Source organism: Cetorhinus maximus, chromosome 32, assembly GCF_964194155.1.
Source record: "Cetorhinus maximus chromosome 32, sCetMax3.hap1.1, whole genome shotgun sequence".
Taxonomy (NCBI): Eukaryota; Metazoa; Chordata; class Chondrichthyes; order Lamniformes; family Cetorhinidae; genus Cetorhinus; species Cetorhinus maximus.
The window spans coordinates 3,040,373-3,065,567 of NC_135910.1; the positions used below are offsets into that span (position 1 = coordinate 3,040,373).

At 43.4% G+C, this 25,195-nt stretch overlaps 1 protein-coding gene across 2 annotated transcripts in view; it reads right to left on the reverse strand.

The window, feature by feature from the left end:
• LOC144671460 (synaptosomal-associated protein 25) overlaps positions 1 to 25,195 on the reverse strand; it is a 222,086-nt gene that overhangs the window by 101,815 nt on the left and 95,076 nt on the right. Inside the window, exons 1-2 of one of the 2 annotated variants that reach the window (XM_078533385.1) lie at positions 20,740 to 20,838; positions 18,531 to 18,707 (exon numbers count right to left, since the gene is read on the reverse strand). In XM_078533385.1, coding sequence (XP_078389511.1) covers positions 18,531 to 18,614 — 84 coding nt within the window. In that variant the 5' untranslated portion in view covers positions 18,615 to 18,707; positions 20,740 to 20,838. Of the gene's footprint in view, positions 1 to 18,530; positions 18,708 to 20,739; positions 20,839 to 25,195 lie in introns of those variants that run through there. The other variant, XM_078533386.1, reaches the window with a different exon arrangement.

Sequence of the window (25,195 nt, forward strand, 5' to 3'; positions counted from 1 at the left end):
TTCGGCAGTCACCATTGCTGCCTTGAATGAAAACAGAAAATGTTGGAAAAACCCAGCAGGTCTGGCAACATCTGTGGAGAGAGAGAAAAACAGAGTTAACGTTTCGAGTCTGTTCAGAGTTCTGAAGAAGGGTCATACAGACTCGAAACGTTAGCTCTGTTTCTCTCTCCATAGATGCTGTCAGACCTGCTGAGTTTTTCCAGCATTTTCTGTTTTTCTTTCAGATTTCCAGCATCCACAGTATTTTGCTTTTACCATTGCTGCCTTGGAGCTTGTGACCTCAAATAATCACCCCCTTCCAGCACAATGGAAGCTTACCCATTGTGGATGATTTATTTGTTTTTGTGCTGCCAGAAAGCAACTCTGAATTTTTGAGAAACCCTTGAGTTCTATATATTACAGTGATTACAGTCTGTGTTACAAGGTCACATATAAGTCACAGACGCTGTATCTTGTAGAGATTAGTGGTGTTATACACAAATTGAAGATATAATCAATGTATGTAAAGTAGAGATCATTATATATTAGAGGGATTATAGTCGAGTGCATTGTATAGATGTACTCCAGTTTCTGTATATTAGAGTTACCATGCTGTATAATGTGAAGTCAGTTATGGTAATATAATAGATCACACAGTCACTGTGCAATTTGAACAGACTGCAATTCTTTTCTTTTGAAATAACATATCAACCCTTTTGTCTGTTGTTAGATTTAACCCACTGGGATCTCATTTGAAAGATCCGCTCATTCAAACCTAAGGTGAATGTTTTATTTTTGCTTAACATCTCTCCGGCCACGGCCATGAGCTGTCAGCACCAATTATCCGCTTCCCCATCACACACTGCGGGCTCCCATCTTTAATATTTCCTCCGTCCTCAAGGTCAAACTTCACCTCATCTCGCCGCATCCATTTTCACTCCCTCATTATTCACAGCCCCCGTGACCCTCCAGAGGCTGGGGAAAATTACTGCCAATCTGGCCCCTTCGTAATTTTACAGCCGGGCGGAGGGTTTCTGAGCCAGGGATAAATTACACGGCAATCTCAGAATATCACAGGGAATCAACCCAGAATCGGAGCACGTCTCACTCTCTCCCCCATTATTTTTCTCTTTTGGTCCTGTCTTTGTCATGACTCTCACAGCACTCTCTCTCTCTCTCTCTTTCCCTATTACCTTTGTCTTTCTCTCTCACACATTTATTTTTAGCTGCACAAGTAATAACCAGGTGGAACTGTTCTTTTATGCAGGTAGCTGTGCAGCAATGACAGAACTGGCTGGACCACATTGCCAGCTCCCTGTCTTGATCAGACACAGTGAATCCTGTTCCACTGCCACAGGGAGCAGCAAAGTTATCAGTGGTGATTCCGTGATCCAAAGCTTCCAGTGTGTGATTAAAAAGCAAAATACTGCGGATGCTGGAAATCTGAAAGAAAAACAGAAAATGCTTGAAAAACTCAGCAGGTCTCAGAGAGAAAAACATCCACGGATGCTGTGTTAGACCTACTGAGTTTTTCCAGCATTTTCTGGTTTTGCTCCCAGTGCACGAGGCCAGTTCACACAGAGCGCGGGTCAGAGATTTCGATCCATAGTGTTATAGCCCTATCCCGGAGAATGGGGTGCACAATGTCATGGCCCTAGCTCAAAGAATTGGCTCAGTGCAGTAGCCCTATCTCATAGAATCTCTGAACCACATTGGCTTCAGGTTGTCTGCTTGCTGGGAGCAAAAATCACTCCTATTTGGATGTTTCACATGTTTATTTTAGACACATGAGCCTTTTAAATCAATGAGGAGCTATAGACTCCAGATCCTCATCTGTTGCTCTGGGTATTGCTTTGACACATTCCTTCACAAGTGCTCCCTACACTATTTTGTAGATACCTACTGTTGCTGGAGCCAGCTTGGAGTGACAACATGTTGTCCCATGAGATTTTGGAACAGAAGACACATCCTCCTTGGGATTTGGCACTACAAGTAACGGACACCCACTTTTGGCTTTCTCACTGATTTCTGACGAAAACTGAATGGCTCTCCGTGTGTTGGACGCTGGGGTACATCCTAACACTTGGATGATAAATTTCCATGGAATTTCTCCCTCTATGCCATTGTCACCTCATTGTAAAAACTGGGAACCTTGTTAATGTGTGTACTTCCTGCGAACCTTACAGCAACTGGAAAGGAAAAGCTCTGAGGAACTTTAGCCCCACAAAGATCCCACTTTGTAAACCTTACTGGGGGACTGTGAGTGGGTCACATTTCACTTTTAGTTTTGACCATTCTCCCAACCCTTGCAATACCCCTACATCTCCTGAAAACCTTAACCCGCACCTTCCATCAGGAATTACAACAGTAACTTGCATTTATAAAGCATTATTAACGTAGTAAAACATTTCACGGCACTCCGCAGAAGCATTATCAGGGAAAATTTCACACTGAATCACATAGAGATATTAGGGCAGGTGATCAAAAGCTTGGTCCAAGAGGTAAGGTTTAATAAGCATCTTAAAGGAGGAGAGAGAGGTAGAGAGGTAGGCAGAGGTGTAGGGTGTGAATTCCAGTGTTTAGGGCCTTGACAGCCAAAAGCATGATTGTTAATGGTGGGATGAAGGAAATCAGAGATGATCAAGAGGTCAGAAGTGGAGGAGCACAGAGATCTTAGAGGGTTGTAGAGCTGGAGGAGGTTCCAGAGATAGAGATTTGTCTTACTTTGATGCAGGGGAAGGAGCTAATTGGTGAGTAGCTGGAAAGTTATTCTCCTTATTCTACTTTAATAAATAGTTTGTAAAGTTAAGGTATGGCAAAGCAGCTCGGCTGAGTTGAATGTGCATTCTGTGGCACGTGGGAATTCATGGGGCAGAATCATCCCAGATTTGCACCAAGTGTGGTAGCAGGCAGGAAAAAGGACATTTTACCCACTGGCTGCAATGGCGGGTTTTCACACCATATCATCCCAATCCCGCCTCATTAATCATGCATTCCCAGGAAACATGCCGTTTCGATGGCAAGCAGGCTTTATTTTCCTGCCACACCTTCATCTCGCCACTTCCTCATGCTGGGTGCCATATTTAAAGTGCAGCCATGCACACACCTCTCAGTGCTTCCAGCCCAGGATTGCTGCACAGAAGACGTGGCCCTGAAAGGCAAGAAGACTGCGTGGGGGGTGATTCCGGTGAGCTGAGCTTATAATGATATGTAGATATATTACAATGAAGTTCCCGATGTTCAACGGCGGGAAAGGCGGCCCACCATTGATGGGCAGAGCAGATGAGCGCAAACTGGTTTCGCAACGTCGTGAAACCAATTTTTGGCCTTCTCGCCATATTGTCCACTCACGCTGCCAAACACGCTGCCACCAATGGGCACAGGAAATTCCATCCATGGACCCACTGTGTGTCCTAGACAAACACATCTGCAGGAAGTGGCATGGCTTCAGAAGCTTGTGCTCTGGATTTTGGAATTCAAGCAGCAGCTGGAGGCACTGTGGCGCATAGTGAGGCAGAGAACTATGTGGATAGCACGTTTAGAGAGGTGGTCACACCACAGGTTAGGAGCAGGCAGGCAGAGATGGAATGGGTGACTGCAAAGCAGTCTAAGCAAACCAGACAGGTAGTGCAGGAGACCCCCGAGTCGATCTCACTCACTAACCAGTTATCCATTTTTTGATACTGGTGAGGGCGATGGCTCTTCAAAGGAGTGCAGCAAGAGCCAAGTCCGTGGCACTATGGGTGGCTCAGCTGCACAGGAGCGGAAGAAGAAAAACGGAAGAGCAATAGTGATTGGGGATTCTTTAGTTAGGGGACCAGGCATACATTTCCACGACCATGACTCCAGGATGGTATGTTGCCTCCCTAGTGCCAGGGTCAAGGATGTCACAGAGCAGTTGCAGGACATTCTTCTGGGGGAGGGTGAACAGCCAGAGGTCATGGTCCACATTGGTACCATTGACATAGGCAGAAAGAGGGATGAGGTCCTGAAAGCAGATTTTAGGAAGTTAGGAGAGAAATTAAAAAGCAGGACCTCCAAAGCAGTAACCTCATGATTACTCCCATTGCCAGATGGTGATGAGCATAGGATTAAGAGGATTGAGCAATTGAACACATGGCTGGAGAATTGGTGTAGGAGGGAGGGAATCAGATTTCTGAGACATTGGGATCGGTTCTGGGGCAGGTGGGACCTGTACAAGGTGGATGGGCTGCATCTCAGCAGGAACAGAACTAACATTCTCGCAGAGAGGTCGCTAGTGCTGTTGGGGAGGGTTTAAACTAGATTGACAGGGGGAAAGGTAACCGGAGAGGGAGCTCAGATTGGATGAAGCAAAACTGGTAAAAGGAAGTAGAAAAGTGGTAAGCGAAATCAGAAGGCCGACAAAGCGAAGGCAAACATCAAATAAGATCAGAATATGGAATAATGTTAAAAAGACAAAGTTAGGGCACTCTATCTGAATGCATACAGCATTTGCAACAAGGTAGATGATTTGAAGGCACAAATAGAGGTAAATGGGTATGATTTAATTGCCATTACAAGGACGTGGGTGACCGAGACTGGGGACTGAATATTCAAGGATATTTGTCATTTAAGAAGAGGAAAAGGAGGTGGGATAACACAGTTAATAAGGGATGAGATCAGTACATTAGTGAGAGAGGAGCTTAGATCGCAGGATCAGGATGTAGAATAATTTTGGGTGGAGTTAAGGGACAGCAAGGGGCAGCAAACATTGGTAGGTGTTGTTTATAGGCCACCAAACTGTGGTGGTAATGTTGGGCACAGTATAAATCAGGAAATTAAAGCTACATGTTACATGGGTAATACAGTAATAATGGGCAACTTCAATTTACATACAGACTGGGTAAACCTAATTAGCACTAATGCTGTGGAGAATGAATTCCTGGAGTCTGTACGAAATGGGTTTCTGGAGCAGTGTGTTGAAGAACCAACTAGGAATCGGGCCATAGTTTTAGGAAATAAGGGCTAATTAATAGCCTTATTGTAAAGGCGCCTTTAGGAAATAATGATCATAACATGATAGAATTTTACATTAAGTTTGAAAGTGATATAGTTCAATCTGAAACTAGGGTCTTAATCTGAACAAAAGAAACTATGAAGGTATGAGGGACAAGTTGGCTATGGTGGATTGGGAAAATACACTAAAAATTTTGAATGTAGACAGGCACTGGCTAGTATTTAAAGAAGTATAATAACATAGTCTACAACAAATATACATTCCTCTAATACACAAAAACTCAACAGGAAAGGTGAATCAACTGTGGTAAACAAAAGAAATTAAAGATTGCATTAGATCAAAGGGAGTGATTTATAACATTGCCAGAAAAAGTGGTAACGCTGAAGATTGGGAGCAATTTGGAATCCAGCAAAGGAGGATGAAGAAACTGATAAAGAAATGGAAAAGAGAGTATGATTGCAAGCTAGCAAGAAATATAAAGGCGGACTGTAAAAACCTCTTTAGGTATGTTAAAAGGAAAAGATTAGCAAGCATAAATGTGGGTCCATTACAGGCGGAGACAGGAAAATTTATAATGGAGAATAGGGAAATGGCAGAAAAACTAAACAATTACTTTGTGTCTGTCTTCATGGAGGAAGATACAGAAAATCTCCCAGAAGTACTACAGAAACAAGGGATTTGTGAAAATGAGGAACTGAAAGACATTAGTATTAATAAAGAGGTAGTACTCAAAAAATTAATTAGATTGAAGGTTGATAAATCCCCTGGACCTGATGAGCTACATCCCAGAGAGTTGAAGGAGGTAACTAGAAAGACAGTGGCTATCTTTCAAAATTCTATAGATTCTGAAAAGGTTCCTGCAGACTAGAAAGTAGCAAATGTAACCCTGTTATTTAAGAAAGGAGGGAGAGAGAAAACGGAGAGCTACAGAGTTGTTAGTTTGACATCAGTAGGAGGGAAAATGTCAGAATCTATTATAAAGGATGTGATTAGACAAACCTATTAGAGTTTTTTGAGGATATTGCTTGTAGCATAGATAAAGGAGATAAAGGAGAACCAGTGGATGTGGTGTATTTGGAATTTCAGAAGGCTTTTGATAAGGTTGCACAAAGGAGGTTAATAAACAAAATTAGAGCACATGGGATTGGGAATAATATACTGATATGGATTGAGAATTGGTTAACAGGCAGAAAACAGAGAATAAGAATAAACGGGCCATTCTCAGGATGGCAGGCTGTTACTAGTAGAGTACCACAAGGATCAGTGTTGGGGCCACAGCTGTTCACAATCTATATAAATGATTTGAATGTGGGGACCAAATGTAATTTTCCAAATTTGCTGATGACACAAAACTAGGTGGGAATGTAAGGTAGCTTTAAGGGGAGTTTGACAGGCGAAGTGAATGGGCAAGAACATAGCAGATAGAATATAATGTGAATAAATGTGAAGTTATCCACTTTGGTACAAAAAACAGAAATGCAGAGTATTTCTTAAATGGTGAGAGGTTGGGAAGTGTTGATGTCCAAAGGGACCTGGGTCTCCTTGTTCATGGTTCACTGAAAGCTAGCATGCAGGAGCAGTAAGCAATTAGGAAGGTAAATGGTAGATTGGCCTTTATTGCAAGGGGTTTTGAATACAGGAGTAAAGATGTCTTGCTGCAGTGGTATAAAGCCTTGGTTAGACCACACCTGGAGTATTGTGTACAATTTTGGTTTCCTTATCTAAGGAGGGATATACTTGCCTTAGAGGGAGTACAATGGAGGTTCACCAGACTAATCCCTGGGATGGCAGGATTGTCACAAGAGGAGAGATTGAGGAAACTGAGCCTGTATTCTCTAGAGTTTCAAAGGGTGAGAGGTGATCTCATTGCAACTTACAAAACTCTTACAAGGTAGTTGTGGATAGGATGTTTCCCCTAGCTGGTGAGTCTAGAACCAGGGAACACAGCCTCAGAATAAGGGGCAGGCCATTTAAGACCGAGATGAGGAAGCTTTCTTCACTCAGAGGGTGGTGGATCTTTGGAATTCTCTACCCCAAAGGGCTGTGGAAGCTCAATTGCTGAGCATGTTCAAGTCAGAGTTTGATAGATTTCTGGATAAAAATGACATCAAGGGATATGGGGATAGCGTGGGAAAGTGGCATTGTGGTACATGATCAGCCATGGTCTAATTGAATGGTGGAGCAGGCTCAATGGGCTAAATAGCCTACTCCTGCTCCCATGTTCCTATGTCCTAAGTTCCTAGCAGCGAAGCCATGGAGTGATTTGGGAAAAACGATGAGAATTTTAAATTTGAGGTGTTGCTGCACCAGGAGCCAATGTAGGTCACTTAAAGGCGATTGGTGAACAGGAGTGATCGGGAGCAGGAACCATGGTTGATATATTTTTTTCTCCTTATTAGTGGGAGATGAGGTTGAATGCAGTGCTCCAACCATTACTGTGGCTGGGACCAACTAATTCGGCAAAGGCCAGGAATCAAACCCAGGATATTCCTGGCATATTACACATCTTTACCAGCTATCGGTGGAATTAGAACGCAGGGAGTCCGATTTAAATGTACTAATGAAGTATCCTGCCTTTCCACAGTGAACGTTCAGGCAGCTCAAAACCCACTGCTATAACAACAGAAACCAATGCACACATGGTGAATTGGGGTTGTGTTTTTTTTTTCATTTTTATCCCCTACTCTGTCTGTTTAGGAGGGTGGACAGATAATGTTGAGACCAATGTGTTCACAAAGAGGGCAGAAGTATGGGAATGTGTTTCTGAATTTTGTTACATAACAGTACCTTGGCAATTCCCTGAATTAGTCCTAGTCTCATGTGGGGGAACTGAGGGCAAATACCAGCTTCAACTAACGTATGAACATGATAATTATTATTGGGTGAGTCTCTCTCAGGCTTTTTAACCAATCAAGCTTGTCAAACAAATCAAGTAGAGATCACTCTTGAAGAGGATGAAATGAAAATTTAATTTGATGGTACAATCATTTTTCAAGCACTTTTGGTGATTGCATAAAATTGGATGCATGTCCTTTTATTTTGGCTCCTGGATTCATATCCACTCCAGATCGACAGTAAAAGCTATTATAGAAAGAAGATTTTAATTGTGTCATTTTTATCTTTGGATTTATTTATTTGTAGTTTGCTGGTTAATACTTTTGCATTAATTGATTTAAATTAGCACAGCCGGGAAGTGCTGTAATGACACTGCCCACAGGGATTCCTTTTTATCCATTCACAGCGGGCCAGCATTTATTGCCCATCCCTAATTATGCTTGAGAAGGCGATGGTGAGCTGCTGTCTCGGACCACTGCAGTCTGTGTGGTGACTGTGATGAATCAAACTGCATGGCCTCTTCTGCACTGGAAGATTGAGTTTCATGTGAAAATCTGCAACCTGTCAAGGTCATGCTCCTAGGTCTAATTTTGTGGTGGGCCCTATTTGATCCTATTACGGAGCTGATATAGGGGAGATCCTTGCTCCTCTCTGCTTCCGGTGGGGTACAGGAAAATTTGGGTACAGGATTCTATCAAGTTCATCTGAACAGTCTAGGCATTTTTTCTCTAGAAGAGAGGTGACGCAATAGAGGTCTTTAAAATTCTGAAAGAGTTGGATAGGGAAGGCATAGAGAAAATGTTTTCACTTGTCAGGGTGTCCAAACTAGAGTTCATAAATGTAAGATAGTCACTAATAAATCTAATAGGGAATTCAGGAGAAACTTCTAAATGGTGAGAATTACATTAAGGTGTAGTTGAGGCGAATAGCGTAGATATATTTAAGGGGATGCTAGATAAACACATGAGCGGGGAAGGAATAGAAGGCTATGGCCAAAGAATAGGTTTAAAAGGGTTGGGGGGAGGCTTATGTGGAGTATGGACCTGATAGCCTGTTTCCATGCTGTAAGTTTTATGTAATTAGTGATAGTACTATGCTCTGCCACTATTCAGGAATAACAGCTGTAAGATTCATATGAAAAGTAATTTTGTGCTGTCTCACTCATCAAGCTGTAGACATAACCCACTCCATTGTTTTGTCAGAATAATGTTACTTTTCAGCTCTTGAATTGAGACACTCTGATCCCAGTGGAGTCTTTAAAGAAAGACTTCACACCATGTTAATTCTGATCATACATTCTTATTGTTAAAAAGAAACCTCTGTAATTGTGCTAATGCTTTTTTTATGGCTTTAATTAAAAAATAAATGCATTTGCAAATCGATTGGTATGAAATCTCATTTCAAAGGGCCCCCGCCACCCCCCTGCGTCTCTCAAAGGCTGTGACATGGCATCAATGCCAATGGGTTATGTCTGGAAAAGTATGCATTATCAAACAAAGCTGTGTCCATTTTTTTTTCCATTATTATGGCGGGATTTGAGCATAGAATTCACATCTAACATCACAGAAACAGATTCTGCAGACATTACTGTTGCCGGAGGTTTTCCTTGTGCAAATTGGACACTGGCCAAAATCTTGCATTAGCGTTGAGTGTCCCAACAGCGGGGACAGAAGTGGTCGGAATAGGTGGGATGGCTGGCCACACACAATCACTCGGTGGCCAGCTAGTTAAATGTTCATGGACGAGGTGCCCAGCCAATTGTGTGGCAGTGGTGGGCAGGAAGTTGACGACCCTGCCATTACCTCAGGGGGCGGAAGGCCCAGGGCCATATATATATACAGGGGAACCAGACAGGCATTCATTCCCTGCAATCCAGTAGCATCATTCTGGTTGTGTGAATGGAGCCCTTGAGACCACAGCTGCTGCTAAAACCTTCTAATCTTTGCCCCTAGATAACCTCAACTGCTACCACTATCTACTCATCTCCCCACCTCCCCCACCTCCCCCGCTGCACTCCCACCCCGGATAAGCACAACTGTTGCTACCACCTGCTATTCTGGAGCGATGACTCAGAGTAGAGTGGCCCCACGATTTAGAGATGCCTCCCTGCAGCTTCTCCACCAGTCTATCTGGGAACGGAGGGAGGCCCTGTTTCCCAGTGATGGCAGCAGAAGCCTCCCCCACGCCCCCAAACAACCCTTTTGACCTGAGAACTTTTGACCAATTGGAAGCCCTATACTTTTCATCTGCCATACTCCGGTTTCCACTGTGGATATCTCCATCATTGACCTGTACTCCGGAGACCTCATCTTGCTGCTGCAACTATGTCCCTGGACACTCCCACATTGACCCTGGAGCTTGAAGCCATCACCCTGCACCCTCCCTCAGTCACCTTTGGCCTTCCCTCCATCAGCCTCGACCTTCACTCCATCACCCTTGCCCTGCCCCACCCAAATTCAATGCATCAATGCCTCCTGTCCTGCGATCCAACAAAGCTCCCAGTGAAAGAAAAGCAGTGACTGGCAGTGGTATTGTCACTGGACTGGTAATCCAGAGACCAAGGGCAATGTTCTGGGGACCCGACTTCTGCTGTGAGATGGGTTGTTGTTCTGTGAGCTATAAGGTCCAGGGGCTCACTCAGCCGTGTTCAAAGCTCACATTTCTGGATTCTGGATCACAGAATCTGTTGCTTATCGAAGGTGATCTGAGCCAGCGTTCCCAATGGCTCAGTGAGATAAATGCACAGCCAGGATTTTAAAGGTAGAAGCTTGACTCTCAACTAGGGCAGCTCCTGTGGGACGGGGATCAGTAGCAAATTGGTCATAACACCCATGTGATAGGAAGCGGAAAAAGATGGCTCCCGCAGATGAATAGTGTCCAAGTGTTTATCATTTGATTTCACATATGATTGGCAGTTTGGGCTAAAATTCTAGAAGGCTGTTCGTGTGCTTTCAGGAGAAGACGGGGGAAGATTGGGGAAAAAGCTCTTTAAAATTAATTTTCAATTTATTAGGCTACATCTTTTCAGTGATTGAAGCTGTGAGTCCCGGGGGTCAGTCAGTGCTTTCAGATCTATTGTTATGGTACTGAAGAGCCAATGTACAGAGGACATTGTAAGTTCTATTCCTTCTTTTTGATTTCTCAACTGCACTGTACGTGTGTGGTAGAGCTCAGGTTCCTCTTGTGGGTGGGGGTTAGGGTTGGGAGGATCAGAAAGAAAGAATTGGAGGTTGTTCCTGTTGTGTATCATTGGATTATTGTATATTTTCTATATCTCAGAGCAATGCAGAAATGAGACTAGTTTCTAAGTGTGCAATAGGTTTGTCTACAAGAGTTTTAAAATATCTCTGCAATCACAAAATGTCTGCATTCATGCTCACAGCTCAGTTTCTAGTAGCTTCTGTCTACTTTAGCTCTGAATCATCACCCAGTCTTAACCAATCAAGCACAGTGAGCGTAGATCAGTTACCAGGCTCTCATGATGAAATGCAGATCAATTAAACAATTGAGCACTACAGCTATTGGCACATGTTCTCATGTATCTCTTGATCACAAAGCAAAGGGCAATCATAGTGGAGGCCTTGGAGTAGGTTCTCTAATCCCCTGATGGGCACAGGTGATGCCTGTCCTGGTGAGATCTAAGGCAAGGGGATAAATTAGGGGAATATGTTCACTGGGTGAGAAGGGGTGCTTCAGTGGGTGAGACACTGGCCTTTTTATTCTGTTACTGGGATCCCAATTCAGTGATCCCAATTCCCTCCAGTGTCCTACCCAATGTTTATCTCTCAATGGCACTAAAAATAATTATCTGGTCATTATCACATTGCTGTTTGTGGGAGCTTGCTGTGCACATATTGGCTGTTGTGTTTCCTACATTACAACAGTGACTATATTTTTTGGGAAAGGAATGTACTTGGCTATGAAACACTTTGGGACATCCTGAAAGGCAAGTTCTTCCTTAAATTCTATTGCCTTTGTTCACTTTGCTGAGCTTTTGATGTGCGAGAGGCTCTGTGTAACCTATGTCTTTGGCCCGCTTGAGTTACTATTACTGCAGTCGTCGTCTTTGTAGCATAGTCAAAAATCAATTCTTCAAATGGCATTTGTCCAGCAAAAATCTCACAGACATTCAAGACTTTAAATTAGATGAGAAACTTCTTGCTCAGGATGAGGCAAAAACAGCCAATTGTCTGTATACATGCAGAAGGCTTATTGAATTGGCCAATAACACGGTGTTATTTCTTTTACAGCCCTTCAAAGCAGCTCATTGATATTCGCAGCACTCTGCCTCTGAAAGGCTGCTAGACTGTTACTAATGGACCGTTATTAATTTTTTATATGAAGCTGGTTAATATTCATTAACTGCGCCAGCTGCTAGGTTTTATGATTGGCTCGCTTGCTGAGCAACGCTGCTAGTGATTGGCTGGGTGATATTTCAAGGCCCTAAGTCACAAAAGGGTTGTCGACACCAGACAAATCCTGGTGTAAAATTTTCAGTCACAATCCATGCAACAGAAGCTCTGTAACATAAATCATGTACAAGCTTGGTCACAGAAGCATTTATTTGCCCCAAGAACATGATGCAGTAGAAGCAGATTTAACAGCATCTTTCAAAAATGGAATTGGATAAATATTTGAAAGGGTTAAAAAAAAATTCTAAGCAATGAGGAAAAAGTAGGGACCAATCAGATTGCTCTTTCAAAGAGCTGGCATAAGCATTATGGGCCAAATAGCCTCCTTCTAAGCTGTAAGAAATGTATGTTAAAAGCAGCAAGCTGTGTCTGCTAAGAGCTGCAGGGCATGGCTAAGTGGTTCCTCTTACTATTTTCTTCTCTCTAGTTCTACAGCCATGTCTCTATCTTGCGGCTGTGGCACTTTCTAGTGTTCTCTCTTACCGAGAAGCAAGTCAAGATCTGTCAGCCTCCGTAGCAGATGAGAAAGCTTTTCATGCAATGCTGTCGGCTATGGCTTGGTAATAACGCTCTTGCCTTTGAATCTGAAGGCTGTGGGTACAAGACTCATTCCAGAGACTTGAGCGCAAATGTAGGCCGACATTCCAGTGCTGTACTTTCAGAGGTGCCATCTTTCAGATGCAGTGTTACACTGGAGGTCTGTTTGCCGTCTTAGGTGGATGTGAAAAGTCTCATGAAATTATTTGAATTAGATCAGGGGAGTTAGCCCAATATCCTGTTCAATATCTATCCCTCAACCAACCTCAAAAAGAGATTATCTGGTCATTATCACTTAGATCTTGCTGTGCATAAATTGGCTGCTGCATTTCCTACAACAGTGACTGCACTTTAAAAGTACTTCATTGGCTGTAAAGCTCTTTGGGATGTTCAGAGGTTGTGTAAGGCTAATGTAAGTTCTTTCTTCTTCCTTGAGTATGATTGATTAAGCTGCATCTTATAAAGCCTTGTGTGACTTTACTGTGGTTGAAGTGTGCCTCTTTGTTGATCCACACCTGCTTACACATTTAATCCTTCCCCACAGCACAGTAAAGGAGGACACAGCAAAGTGGCAATGCCACAAGCTCCACAAAACACAACATTCCAGCGAGCTGCTGCTCTCTGTGACAACACAGCTGCAGTGGAGGTGCCACTGCTGGTTTATTTTGAGATAATTGGTGACATTTAATTTTTCAATGCTATAGTAAGGCATTGTAGGCCAATCAGCTCCTGAGGCTCACATGCTCTACAATAACAACTTGCATTTACATAGCACTCTTAACGTAGCAATACACCCTCAGGCATCACATTGGAGCATTATCAGCCAGATGAAGAGACATTGGGACAGGTACCTAAAAGCTTGGTGAAAAAACGTCTTAAAGGAGAAGACAGAGGTAGAGAGGTGGAGAGGTTTTAGGGAGTGAATTCCAAAGCTTAGGGCTTCAGCAGCTGGAGGCATAGCCGCCACTAATAGGGCGAAGGAAGTTGGCGATGCGCAAAATGGCCAGGATTGGATGAGTGCAGATATCTTGGAGGGTTGTTGGGCTGGAGGAGGTCACGGAGATAGAGAGGGGGGAAACCATGGGGAGATTTGAAAACAAGGACGAGAATTCTAAAATTGGTGCATTGCTCGACTGGACGTTAATAGGGAACAAATGATGAAAGTGAGGTAGAATGGGATGTATATGAACATTTCACTACCCTGAGTAAACTCAGACAAAAACGCTCTATGTTCCACTGCACTGCAGGACATGAATTCCAGAAAACCGATTTGTTCCGTCTTTCAACCTTCAAATGAATATAAGAAAATGAATCAACTCAGAGATAAAGAATGAGAAGGCATGAAATGAAAAGAATGTAAGATGAGAGATAATTACAAGAAAGGGAGAGATACAGTGAGTGAAAGGCATAAAGATAAAGAATGGATGAAAGATGGAAAAACACAACAACTTGCATTTATGTAACACTTTCAATATAGGAAAACATCCCAGGGAGCTTCAAAGGAGGGTTATTACCTGTCTAAATTGACAACGTATCAAAGAAAGACAAGTATCCAAATGCTTGGTCCAAAAGGTAAGTTTTAAGTTTAGTCATAAAGGACAAGAGAGCGAGGGAGAGAGGCAGGGAGATATAGGGAAATAAACTTAGGTGCATTTATATAGCACCAGGTCTTCGCAAAGCACTTTACAGCCATGAAGTACTTTTTTTTAAGATTAGTGACCTTTATAAAGTAGGAAATGTGACAGCCAATTTGTGAAGATTTCAATGGCTCGCCGGCCCTGCTGCAGGGTGAAGGGTGAAGGGGATGGTTGGGGGGGTGGGGGGGGGTGGGAGGGGCAGGGCAGGAGTGTTGGTGGTGGTGCTGGAAAATTCCAGCCATTGATTGAGAAATAAATATTAGCCAGAATACCAGGGATAACCCCTCTGCTGTTCTGTGAAATAATATCATGGGGTCTTTGATAGTCACACAGGGCCTCAGTTTCTTTTCTCATCTTAAAGGCCACACCTCCAACAGTGCAGCACTCCCTCAGTGCTACACTGGAGTGTCAGCTCAGATTTTTACATTCAAGTCTCTGTAGAGTAGGAACCTGAACCCACAACCTTCTGATGCAGACACAAGCAAGTTACCCACTGAACCAACACTCACAAGGAGGGAATCTCGGAGCTTAGGGCCTAGACTGCTGAAGTCACAGCCGCCAATGATGGGGTGAAGGAAGTGGCAGATATACAATTTGACATGAATTGGAGGAGTGCAGAGATCTTGGAGGGCTGTATGGCTGAGGGAGGTAGGGACAGACTGAGACCATGGAAGGATTGGATCACGATCGAGGAGATTTTAAAATTAAGGCTTTGGTGGACTGGGGTCCAATATGGATCCGTGATCACAGGGGTGCATTAAGAACAGAATACATTTATCTGGAGCCTTTGATGTAGAAAAATGTCCCAAAGTGCTTCACAAAAATATACGAGAAAAAATGGAACAAGGTTGAAGAGAGAGTAGAAGAGCAAAGAGATGGTTTTACAGGAGAGAGTTGCAGAGATTTAGGGAGGGAATTCCAGATTGCAAAACCTAGTTCAAAGCAGAATTGCCTTCTATTTACTTATTCATTGGAAAAGCCAATATTTATTACCCATCCCTAAATTCCTCTTGAGGAGGTGGTGGTGAGCTGCCTTGGTGACTGGCTAGGCCATTTCACAGGGCAGTGAAGAGACAACAGCATCATTGTGAATTTGATGTTACGGTTTACTGAACTACTTGGCTTTTATAGCAGAATTTTCATGGTTGACATTACGATCTTAGCTTTAAATTCCAGATTTATTTAATTAACTGAACACAATTCACAAATGGTCATGATGGGATTTGAACTCACATCAAGCAGATTAACATAACCATCATGCTACCATAATCCATAACTATGGGGCCAAAGTCAGAGGAATGGCAAGTTCAGGTGACATGATGTTGCCTGGGGGGGCGGGGGGGCTTTGTCATGTGACAGTGGAAAACAATGATGAAGTTGAAGGTAAACTCAGACCTTAATTTCTTTCCTCCAAGCAAAACAAATTGAATAACTTCCAAGGCTTTGAAGCAAGACAAGGAATTCAACTGATAAATAATAAAACTGTACTTCATCATTACACTTCGCTAAATCATCTATATTTCATGGGCAAAGTCTATACGGAAAAATAAATGAAATAATTTAAAACTCAGCAAACTTATACACTCCTGAAGGTAATGGATGCCCACACACTACAATATGCCCAAGTTTCACCAGTGTTATGCTTGGCGCTTATGAGACTCCAGGTTCCACAGAAGAACAATGACAATTCTAGTCTATGGATAAAGTAGATTGAGACAAGAAAGGGACAAGGTGGGAGAGGTCTTAGAAAAGACGGCAGAATCGTTTGTCTGATCTGAATGCTGCTCCCACATTACAAGTAGGAACAGATCACATCCATTTCAGATCATCCATCCATAAACCACACAAACTCCCCAGTCACAATATCCTATAGTCAGTAAATTATTCCAGGGTTTATCACCCAGAAGCTCATTCCTTTCAATGATTGTTCTATAATGATATAAATCATTATATTGAATTACATATGTAGTTTACAGCACAGAAACAGGCCATTTGACCCAACTGGTCCAAGCTGGTGTATATGTTTCATGCATACCATATTCCACCAAACCTCACCTCACCCATCCAGCATATCCTTCTATTCCTTTCTCTCTCGTGTTTACCCACCTCACCTTAAGTGCATCTATGCTACTCACCTCAACTACTCCATGTGGTAACAAACTCCATATTATCACAACTCACTGAGCAAAGAAATTTCTCCTGACTTCCTTATTGGATTTATTAGTGACTATCTTATATTTGCAGGCTCTGGTTTTGGACTTCCCCACAAATAGAAATACCTTCCCTATCCAATACCTTCATAATGTTGAGGACCTGAATGGGTCACCCCTCAGTCTTCTCTTTTCTGGAGAAAAGAGCCATAGCCTATTCAATCTTTTCTGATCACCATAAATCTAAATTTGGCTTGCCCTAGTTTTGAACCTGAGGCCCCCTTGTGATCATGGTTGAGCTTGATGTATGTTTATGTGTCGTCTACTGGTCACCATTTTAGATATATAGAGCTATAGAATCACAGACTGATTCTGAAGAAGGACATTCAGGCTATTACCCATTAATATCATCCTCACTGTTAACAATATTTCTGAGTTTATGCCTTCTGCAAACTTTGAAATGCTACCCTGTACATCCAAGTCTATATATAACAAAAAAAGCAGTGGTCCGAATGTTGAACCCTGGAATTGACTATTCTCTGCTTTCTGCCCCTTAGTCAATATTACATCCATGTTACCAACATCCCAGGGCTTTAATTTTGCTAACAAGTCCATCATGTCGTAGCGTTATCAAACATATTTTGAAAGTCCACAACATTTACTGTTTTAACCTCTATGCTAATTCATCATAAAAACCCAATCAAGTTAGTCAAACATGATTTGGCCTTTAACAGACCTATGCTTACTTTCATTTATTAACCCAATTTATTTTGTTCCTGATTATTGTCTCTAAAGGTTTCCTCAGCACCATCAAAAGGCCATGACCTGACATGTTAACTCTGCTTCTCTCTCCACAGATGCTGCCAGACCTGCTGAATTTTTCCAGCATTTTCTATTTGACGACTGGCCCGTAGTCGCTGGGCTAGTCCCGCTCCTGTTTAGGAACAGAAGTGTAACATTTGCAGCTTTTGGTTATCTTTGTGCATCAGCTGTGGCTCAGTTGGTTGGATTCTCACCTTATAGTCACAAGATTCTGGGTTCAAGTGCCACTCCAGGACTAACACTCCAATGCAGTGCTGAGGGAGTACTGCACTGTCAGAGGTGCTGTCTTTCAGATGAGTTGCTAAACTGAGGTCCTATCTGCCTGCTCTTAGGGATGGGAAAGATCCCATGCTATTTTGAAGAAGAACAGGGGAGTTCTCCCCAGTGTCCTGGCCAATATTTATCCTTCAATAATATCGCAAAAACAGATTATATGCTCATTATCACATTGCTGTTTGTGGGAGCTTGCTAAGTAGCAGATTGGCTTGCCATGCTTCCAACATTACAACAGTGACTACATTTCAGAAGTATTTCATTGGCTGTAAAGGGCTTTGGGACGTCTAGTAGTCATGAAAGGTGCTATATAAATACAAGTCTTTCTTTCTGGCACCATCCCCATATCCAAGGAGGATTGCAAAACCTCAGCCAGGGTCTTTGGAGTTTCCTTTACTTTTCTTAGTAACCCATGGATTACGGTTTTCATCCCGTTCTTAATGGGTGACCTACCTGTTTTGAGCACTGCACACCCTTATAAGTCTCTCCCTTTTATCTATTTTTATCTTGTCCTTTATGGCTACTAGTATCCTCTTCACTGTAAAGACAAAGCTTCAACCATGTCTTCTGCTTCCACAGGATTTCCTTTAAGCCTCTAATCAGCCTCACACTTCTATTGAATCCTTTCACTATTTATATGTTTGTGAAAGAGTTTTGGGATCCCTTTTATGTTAGCTGCTAATCAATTCTCATACATTCTCTTTGCCTCTTATTTTCTTTTTCATTTCTTCTTTGTACTTTCTGTATCCAGCTTAGTTCTCTATTGCCTTAAGAACATTATACTGGCCATAATTCTCCTTCTTTTGTATCATTTTAATTCTGAGGTTCCTGTGTAGTCTGGGAGACATGTCCAGTGCTGCTCTAATACTGCTACAAAACCTTTCCTGCCTTGTGGAATATCACTCACCTCATCCGTGATCTGGTCAGCACATCGCTGCATCTCATCCTGCTCTGACTTAGGTTCCATGTTGTTTTCCAGGTTGTTCTCCATGGTGCTTCTTGATGTAGATCGTTAGATAATGGCAATCACCTGAACGCAGTGGAGTCGCACGGGTGCAACAGGACAGTGACCTTCGAGGAAAGACTGAAAAAGCAAAAAGGGGAATCTTTTAAGATATTGATCATGTCTTGAACAAGGCAGCCAATGCTTCATAACAGTAACAAGAACTGGAGACTCTGAAAGGGATGGCTAGATTTCAGTGTTGCAAGTTTTGTTTTCACCGGTGGCCTATCAGGTAAAAACCTCCAAGTCACATAGGCCAGAAGGTTCTATTCTCCTGATCTCCAATCTACTACAAGAAAGGCTTGCATTTATATAGTGCCTTTCAAAACCTCAAGATGTGCTTTACAACCAATGAAGTACTTTTGAAGTGTAGTCACCATTGTAATGGAGGAAGTGCAACAGCCAATTTATGCACAGCAAGCTCCCAACAACAGCAATAAGATGATGTCCAGAAAGTCTTATTTCTAGTGGCATTAGTTGAAGGATAAATATTAGCCAGGACACCGAGGAGAAAATCTCCTGCTCTTCTTTAAAATAGTGCCATGGGATCCTTTACATCCCCCTGAGAGGGCATATCTGCTTTCATTTTAACAGCATAAAGTATTCAAAGCTGTTCACTAATTTCTATACATCTCAGGTCTGGGAAGGCTTGCCCCATAATGCTCTTATACTCCTGCAAGAAATGGCCTGCTGTCAAGTCTCAGCCATGGCTCAATTAGTTGGCTGCTGGCTGGCTCTGGGTTCAAGTTCCACTCCAGAGAATTGAGCACATAATCCAGGCTTACACTCCAGTGCAGTACCAAGGGAATGCTACACCACTTTTGGGTAAGGGATTAAACCAAAGCCCTGTCTGCCCTCTCAGGCAGATGCAAAAGATCCTATTGTGCTATTCCGAAGAAGAGCAGTGGAGGGTTTCCCTGGCAACCTGATCAATATTTACCTCTCAACCAACATCACTAAAAAAGATGACCTGGCTGTTATTACACTGTTGGGATCTTGTTGTGTACAAATTTGCTGCTGTGTTTCCTATATAGCAACAATGAAGTGGTTTGGGGTGTCGGGAAAGGCACTATATAAATGCAAGTCTTGTGTTCTTTTCTTTCTCATTGTCGTGGAGATAAACATGACCTTGGCTGTGAAAGCAGTTGCTCTCTTGCGCTGTGGAGAATAATCAGGCAGGGCTCTTATGTCTGATTATTCAGTGACTCCTTGTGGCACGTGCAGACATGAGTGGATTTCAATGTGGGTGCAAATCTGCCTTCCACAGTTGAATATCCTCCCAGCCTCATGTTCTCGACTCAGGCATGAGAAAAGGTGGCTTAGACGAGATCCCAGAGGAAGACTGGAATCTGTGAAACTGTAACCCGGTGGATTCATCACCTTCAGGAGAAGTGCAAAGAGAATTGTGCAGGGCGGCAGAGAAAAGGCAGTGACGGAGGGCAGGTCGTGTTTATTTTCAGTCCCTGATTTGTATTTGCTAAGACATAACAACGCTCATTGGGATTGCGAATCAAAAAGAGCAGAGCCTGCTTGCTGTTTCGCCGCATTTTCCTTTTGTAATTCATCACCCCGCCCCCACGTCCGTTGCAGACGAATCCCTGAGTGACAGGAGAGGAGACAACACCCCCCTCCTCCAGGCCCATCTCACCAACGCACTGCACCACCAGGCCCTCTCCCCACCCCCCATCCTGCACCGTCACTTTGGTTCATCAGGACATTAGCAGCGTGCAGAAGGTCTGTTCTGCAGTGGTTTGGGGGCAGATTTGTGCATCGTGAAATGCTGCAAAAGGGACATTCACGGGAGAGGGTGGAGGAGTGGGAAAGGTTAAGGATTGGAAGCAGGGATTTGCTTCATGGTGTGAACACCAAACAGTGAATCATAAATAAAATACCTCACTCGACACTGTCACTTGCATCTAAAGAACAGGAAGCTCTAAAATGGCACAATTAATCAGATAAACAGTCTACAGCGTTCTCAAACTGGAGCAATTACAGTTATAAAAATGATATACATCTGGCATTAGGGGAAGCACCTTCAAGGAGAAGGGTATAATAGTAAATTGCAGCACAGCCCAACATAATATTACAAAGAATAAGGTGGTCCTGTACTCACTGGTGTACTGTTGTCTTCAGTCCTTCAGTGTTATTCCTTCACACTGCTGGTTAGATGGAGACTGGGAGCTGACATTGTGTGTGGAAACTCCTCTTCACTGACATCATAAAACTCCTCCCCTGTGATATCACAGGGCAGCGTCAGGGCCGAGAGGCAGCCCTCTCCATTCATGGTGACACTGGCAAATAAGGAACTTGATGATGTCAGCAAAAAAGAGGGCATTCGAGACAACATGTCTGCTCCCCGTCAGCCTTTGACCAGCTGTCTGAAAACACTTTACAAAGGGAGCACTCAAAAGCCCCAGCAAGAACAGAGGCTTTATAACTTTAGGGCTACGCTGAAGTTTAATAGAATATCCTTGCTACCTTGTTATATCATACTGTGATGTAGAACAGAAATGGCCATATTTGGCCCATTGGCCCTGTTTCAAGAGGGCCAACTCTTTGAAAGAGTTGACGGACAATGCAGTATTATTTTTCTCCCCCTCCTGAAGTTATTGGCTCATACTGATGGTTAGATTGAGGGGGAAACGGCGACATAGTGGCGGTGTTACTGGAACTATTAATCTGGAGGGGTCTGGGATCACAGGTTCAAATCCCACAATGGCACCAGGTGGAATTTAAATTCAATTAAAATAAATCTGGAATTGAAAGCTAGTCTCAGTAATGATGGCCATGAAACTACCTTGGTTCCCTAATGCCCTTTAGGGAAGGAAATCTGCCATCCTTACCTGGTCTGGCCTACATGTGACTCCAGGTCCACAGCAATGCGGTTGATTCTTAACAGCCCTCTGAAATGGCCTAGCAGGGCAATTAGGGGTGGGCAAAAAGTGCTGGCCTTGCCAGTGACACCCACATCCCATCAAAGAATTAAAAAAATTCTTCACTATCTTGCCCGCTTTTCAGCAAGTGTCACTGGAGGAGGGGCTATTTAATCACACTTCTTTCCAGCCAATATTTGCAGAACTCACTGTTTGGCAGGGACCTAGGGCCGGAGAACAACAGCAGGAATCCCATCTGGTACTTTTCCCCTTCTCTTACCCACAAGTATCTCCACATGAGATTAGCTCATTGTCGTTTGTGGGAGCTTGGTGTGTGCACATTGGCTGCCATGTTTTCTACATTACAACAATGACTTCACTTAATTGGCTGTGAAACGTCCTGAGGCACTATGTAAATGCAGGTTCTTTCTTCTTGCTTTTGTAAGAGCGGCCAGTCTGCATCTTTTAAAGTGACTCTCCTCTGGTTGAGGTATGGCTCTTTATTGATTCAAGCCTCCTTTGGAATGTCCTGAGATTGTGAAAGGTGCCATATAAATGCATTTTTCTTTGTTTCTGAAGCTAATTGTAGCGTTTCAACTGAGATTAGCACAAATTGGAGATTGAGAGAATCATGTGTTTACTTCCGGGGGCAGCATGACACTGTTCAGTATTCATAGAATCGTAGAAAGATACAGCACTGAAGGAGGCCATTTGGCCCTTCTAGCCTGTGCTGACTCTTTAAACGAGCCAGACCATACTTTCTCCCACCACACCATTTTTCATCTTTAACCTTGTTAAGTCCACCCTCAAGTACCTGCCCAACTCCCTTTTAAAATTATTTATGGAATCAGCTTTCACCACCTTTACAGGGTAGAGTGTTCCGGATACTAACTATTAATTCTTTAACCAATAGAAACATATATTTAGACTAGAATGACGATTGCAGGCATTGGCTGCAGTAATAGCCCAGTGTGCGTGACTTAGTTCTTCATTTGGTTAGAGTAATACAATTTCACACTTGCCTTACACTTTATGAATGAAACATGTAAATCTCACAAGTGTTCCCAAAGCATGCTCAGAATCTGGCTAATTACTAACAGATTTTATTCTCTCTCTTCAGAGCTGTTCTTATATTAACTCGCTTTAAATTCAGATTCCTGAAGACGGACATCAATGAGTTGTGTTTTTATGTGAACAACTCTGTCGTCGTTATTCTGGCCCCGGACTCACACATCCCCTGACAAAATGCGAGCAACGTAGGATGACAGCACAAGACCCGGCCAGGATGGAGATGATCAGTAATTTCCCTCGTCAATCACTCACAGAGGCTGCCCTGCCATAAGCGAACTATCCTCCACTGACTGCATTTAACTGAAGAACTTATCCTGCTGTAGTCGGGAGACTGTGTTTGCTGTAGTTTGGGTTCAGAGGCTCTGCTGTCATTTGGGTCATGAATTTGGAGACTCCGTTTACTGTAGTTTTTGAGTAAATTAAAATCACAAGTCCCAACTTAGTGGCTGACACAACGGTGTGAGTATTCACTCCAATAAAAATGCTTCATATGACTCAGCCTCAGAGATAAGGCAGTAGGATTTCATAGTGTAACCACTGGAAGGTAGCTCACAGAAACTCGTTCTTCAGAATCTGAATCAAAATAGCACCAGTATAAAGGCAGTATAAGATATACAGAGTCTGTGCAGGTCACCAGCACTTTAATGCATTAGGAGGTGAGGCTACCCCATCCTCCATTTCATGAGTGAAAGGGGTCTATTAACCATAATGGGACCATAGAAATGGGAAAAAGTGTTCTATCCCCAGCATGAACATCTCTCATCTTAATGAGCACAATCCTCAAGTCAAGTCTTATGCTCATTAAAAAGACAGATATCAGTACTGGGGATGGAACACTTTCTCATTTCTGCAACCAGTCTCAGCATTAAGCACTCACAGGTCAGGTGTACCATGGTTAAATCAAACTCGCTCTACACTACACCAATAATATGCTTTAGCCTCAATGTCAGAAGAACATCTTCTACAGTGTTACTATAATGTTTTCCATTCACTAACTATCTTGTATTCTCTCCGAGTGAGGCTGCTAATCAGCAACAACAGCTTGCATTTAAAGAGTGTCTTTACTAACAAGAACTTGCATTTATATAGCACCCTTAGCATAGTAAAATGCCCCCAATGTGCTTCATTGGAGCATTATCAGAAAATATTTGACACCAAACCACATGAGGAGATACTAGGACAGGATCACAAGAAAGATAGTTTTTAAGAGCATCTTAAAGAAGGGGAGAGAGGTTTGGAGAACAGGTTCCAAAGTTAGGGTCCAAGCAGATGAAGACATGGCCGTCAATGGCGAAGCAATTAAATCAGAGATCTTCAAGAGGCCAGGATTAGAGGAGCACCAATATTTTGGAGGGTTGTAGGACTGGAGGAGGTTACAAAGAGAAAGAAGGGCGAGGCCATGGAGGAATTTGAAAAAAGAATAAGAAATTTAAAATCAAGACATTGCTGGACAGCAAGGGTGATAGGTAAATGGGACCTGGTGCATGTCAGGATCTGGGCAGCAGAGTTTTGAATAAACTCAAGTACTTGGAGGTGCAAGGTGGGGGCCCAGACAAACCCCCATTCGATAGCTAGGTCTGGAGAGAACAAAGGAATGGGTGAGAGTTTGAACAGCTGATTAGCTGAAAAAGGCACAGAATCAGGTGGAGATATGGAGGTGGAAGTAGGCAGTCTTGGTGCTGGGGAGGAAACAGAGTCAAAAGCTCAGCTCAGGGTATAATAGACAGGTTTGTGAGCTGCCTCAAGCACTGAGGTTGGTTCAGCCTCAAGCACTGAGGTTGGTTCAGCCTCAAGCACTGAGGTTGGTTCAGCCTCAAGCACTGGTCAGGGTGGCAGATGGATTCGGTGGCTACCTCATTAGTATGGCGTTCACCATTCACTAACCATGCCGTTGTCTGCCCTAATGCTAATCAGATTACAGCAGATTTAAACTGTTGGTCCTGCATGTCCACAAATACTGTGCAATTGTGAGAGACCATAAACTCATCTCACATAGTAGAGATCTGAATGTAATTTCCAGATGTGAAAGAGCAATTTGCTAACACAGAGGGGGTTTTATGGAGGTGACGGGGGTCTTGGCCGCCAGCTGGAGAGCCAGTGAGAGATCCATGTTGCCACCTTTGGAGAAGACATGCTGAATCAGACAATTAACAGGCCATTGACAGATTTTTCATGGGATCAAGGACCCCCTCAGAGCGGGAAGTCTGCCCACCAAGAGCTGGTGGCCAATCAGAGCAGGCAGCTCTTTTGCTCAGCACTGCCACTGGGGATGCAGTGGCTGCTGCTGGAAATACACCCACCACAGGCCCAGGATCGCTGAGCAACCAAGGCCAGAGGGAAGTGATGGTGAGAGGGGTTTCACGAGGTGGGGGTCACGGAGGGGGAGGAGGGCTGACAGGAAGGGCAGGGAGTTGTTCTCAGTGAGCACCCCCCACCCCCCGCCTTCCCGATAGGTCCCTCTATCTGGCACTGAGTGTCTTTGGTCGAGGGATCCCCCCGAGGAGACCAGCAGTTGCAGGATAAGGCTCTTTAGTGGGCATGAATTGCCCATTTAAGACCCTCAGTTGGTGATGGTGTAGGAGGGTCATACATGGGCCTTCCCACCATGGACTTAATTGGGGTGGA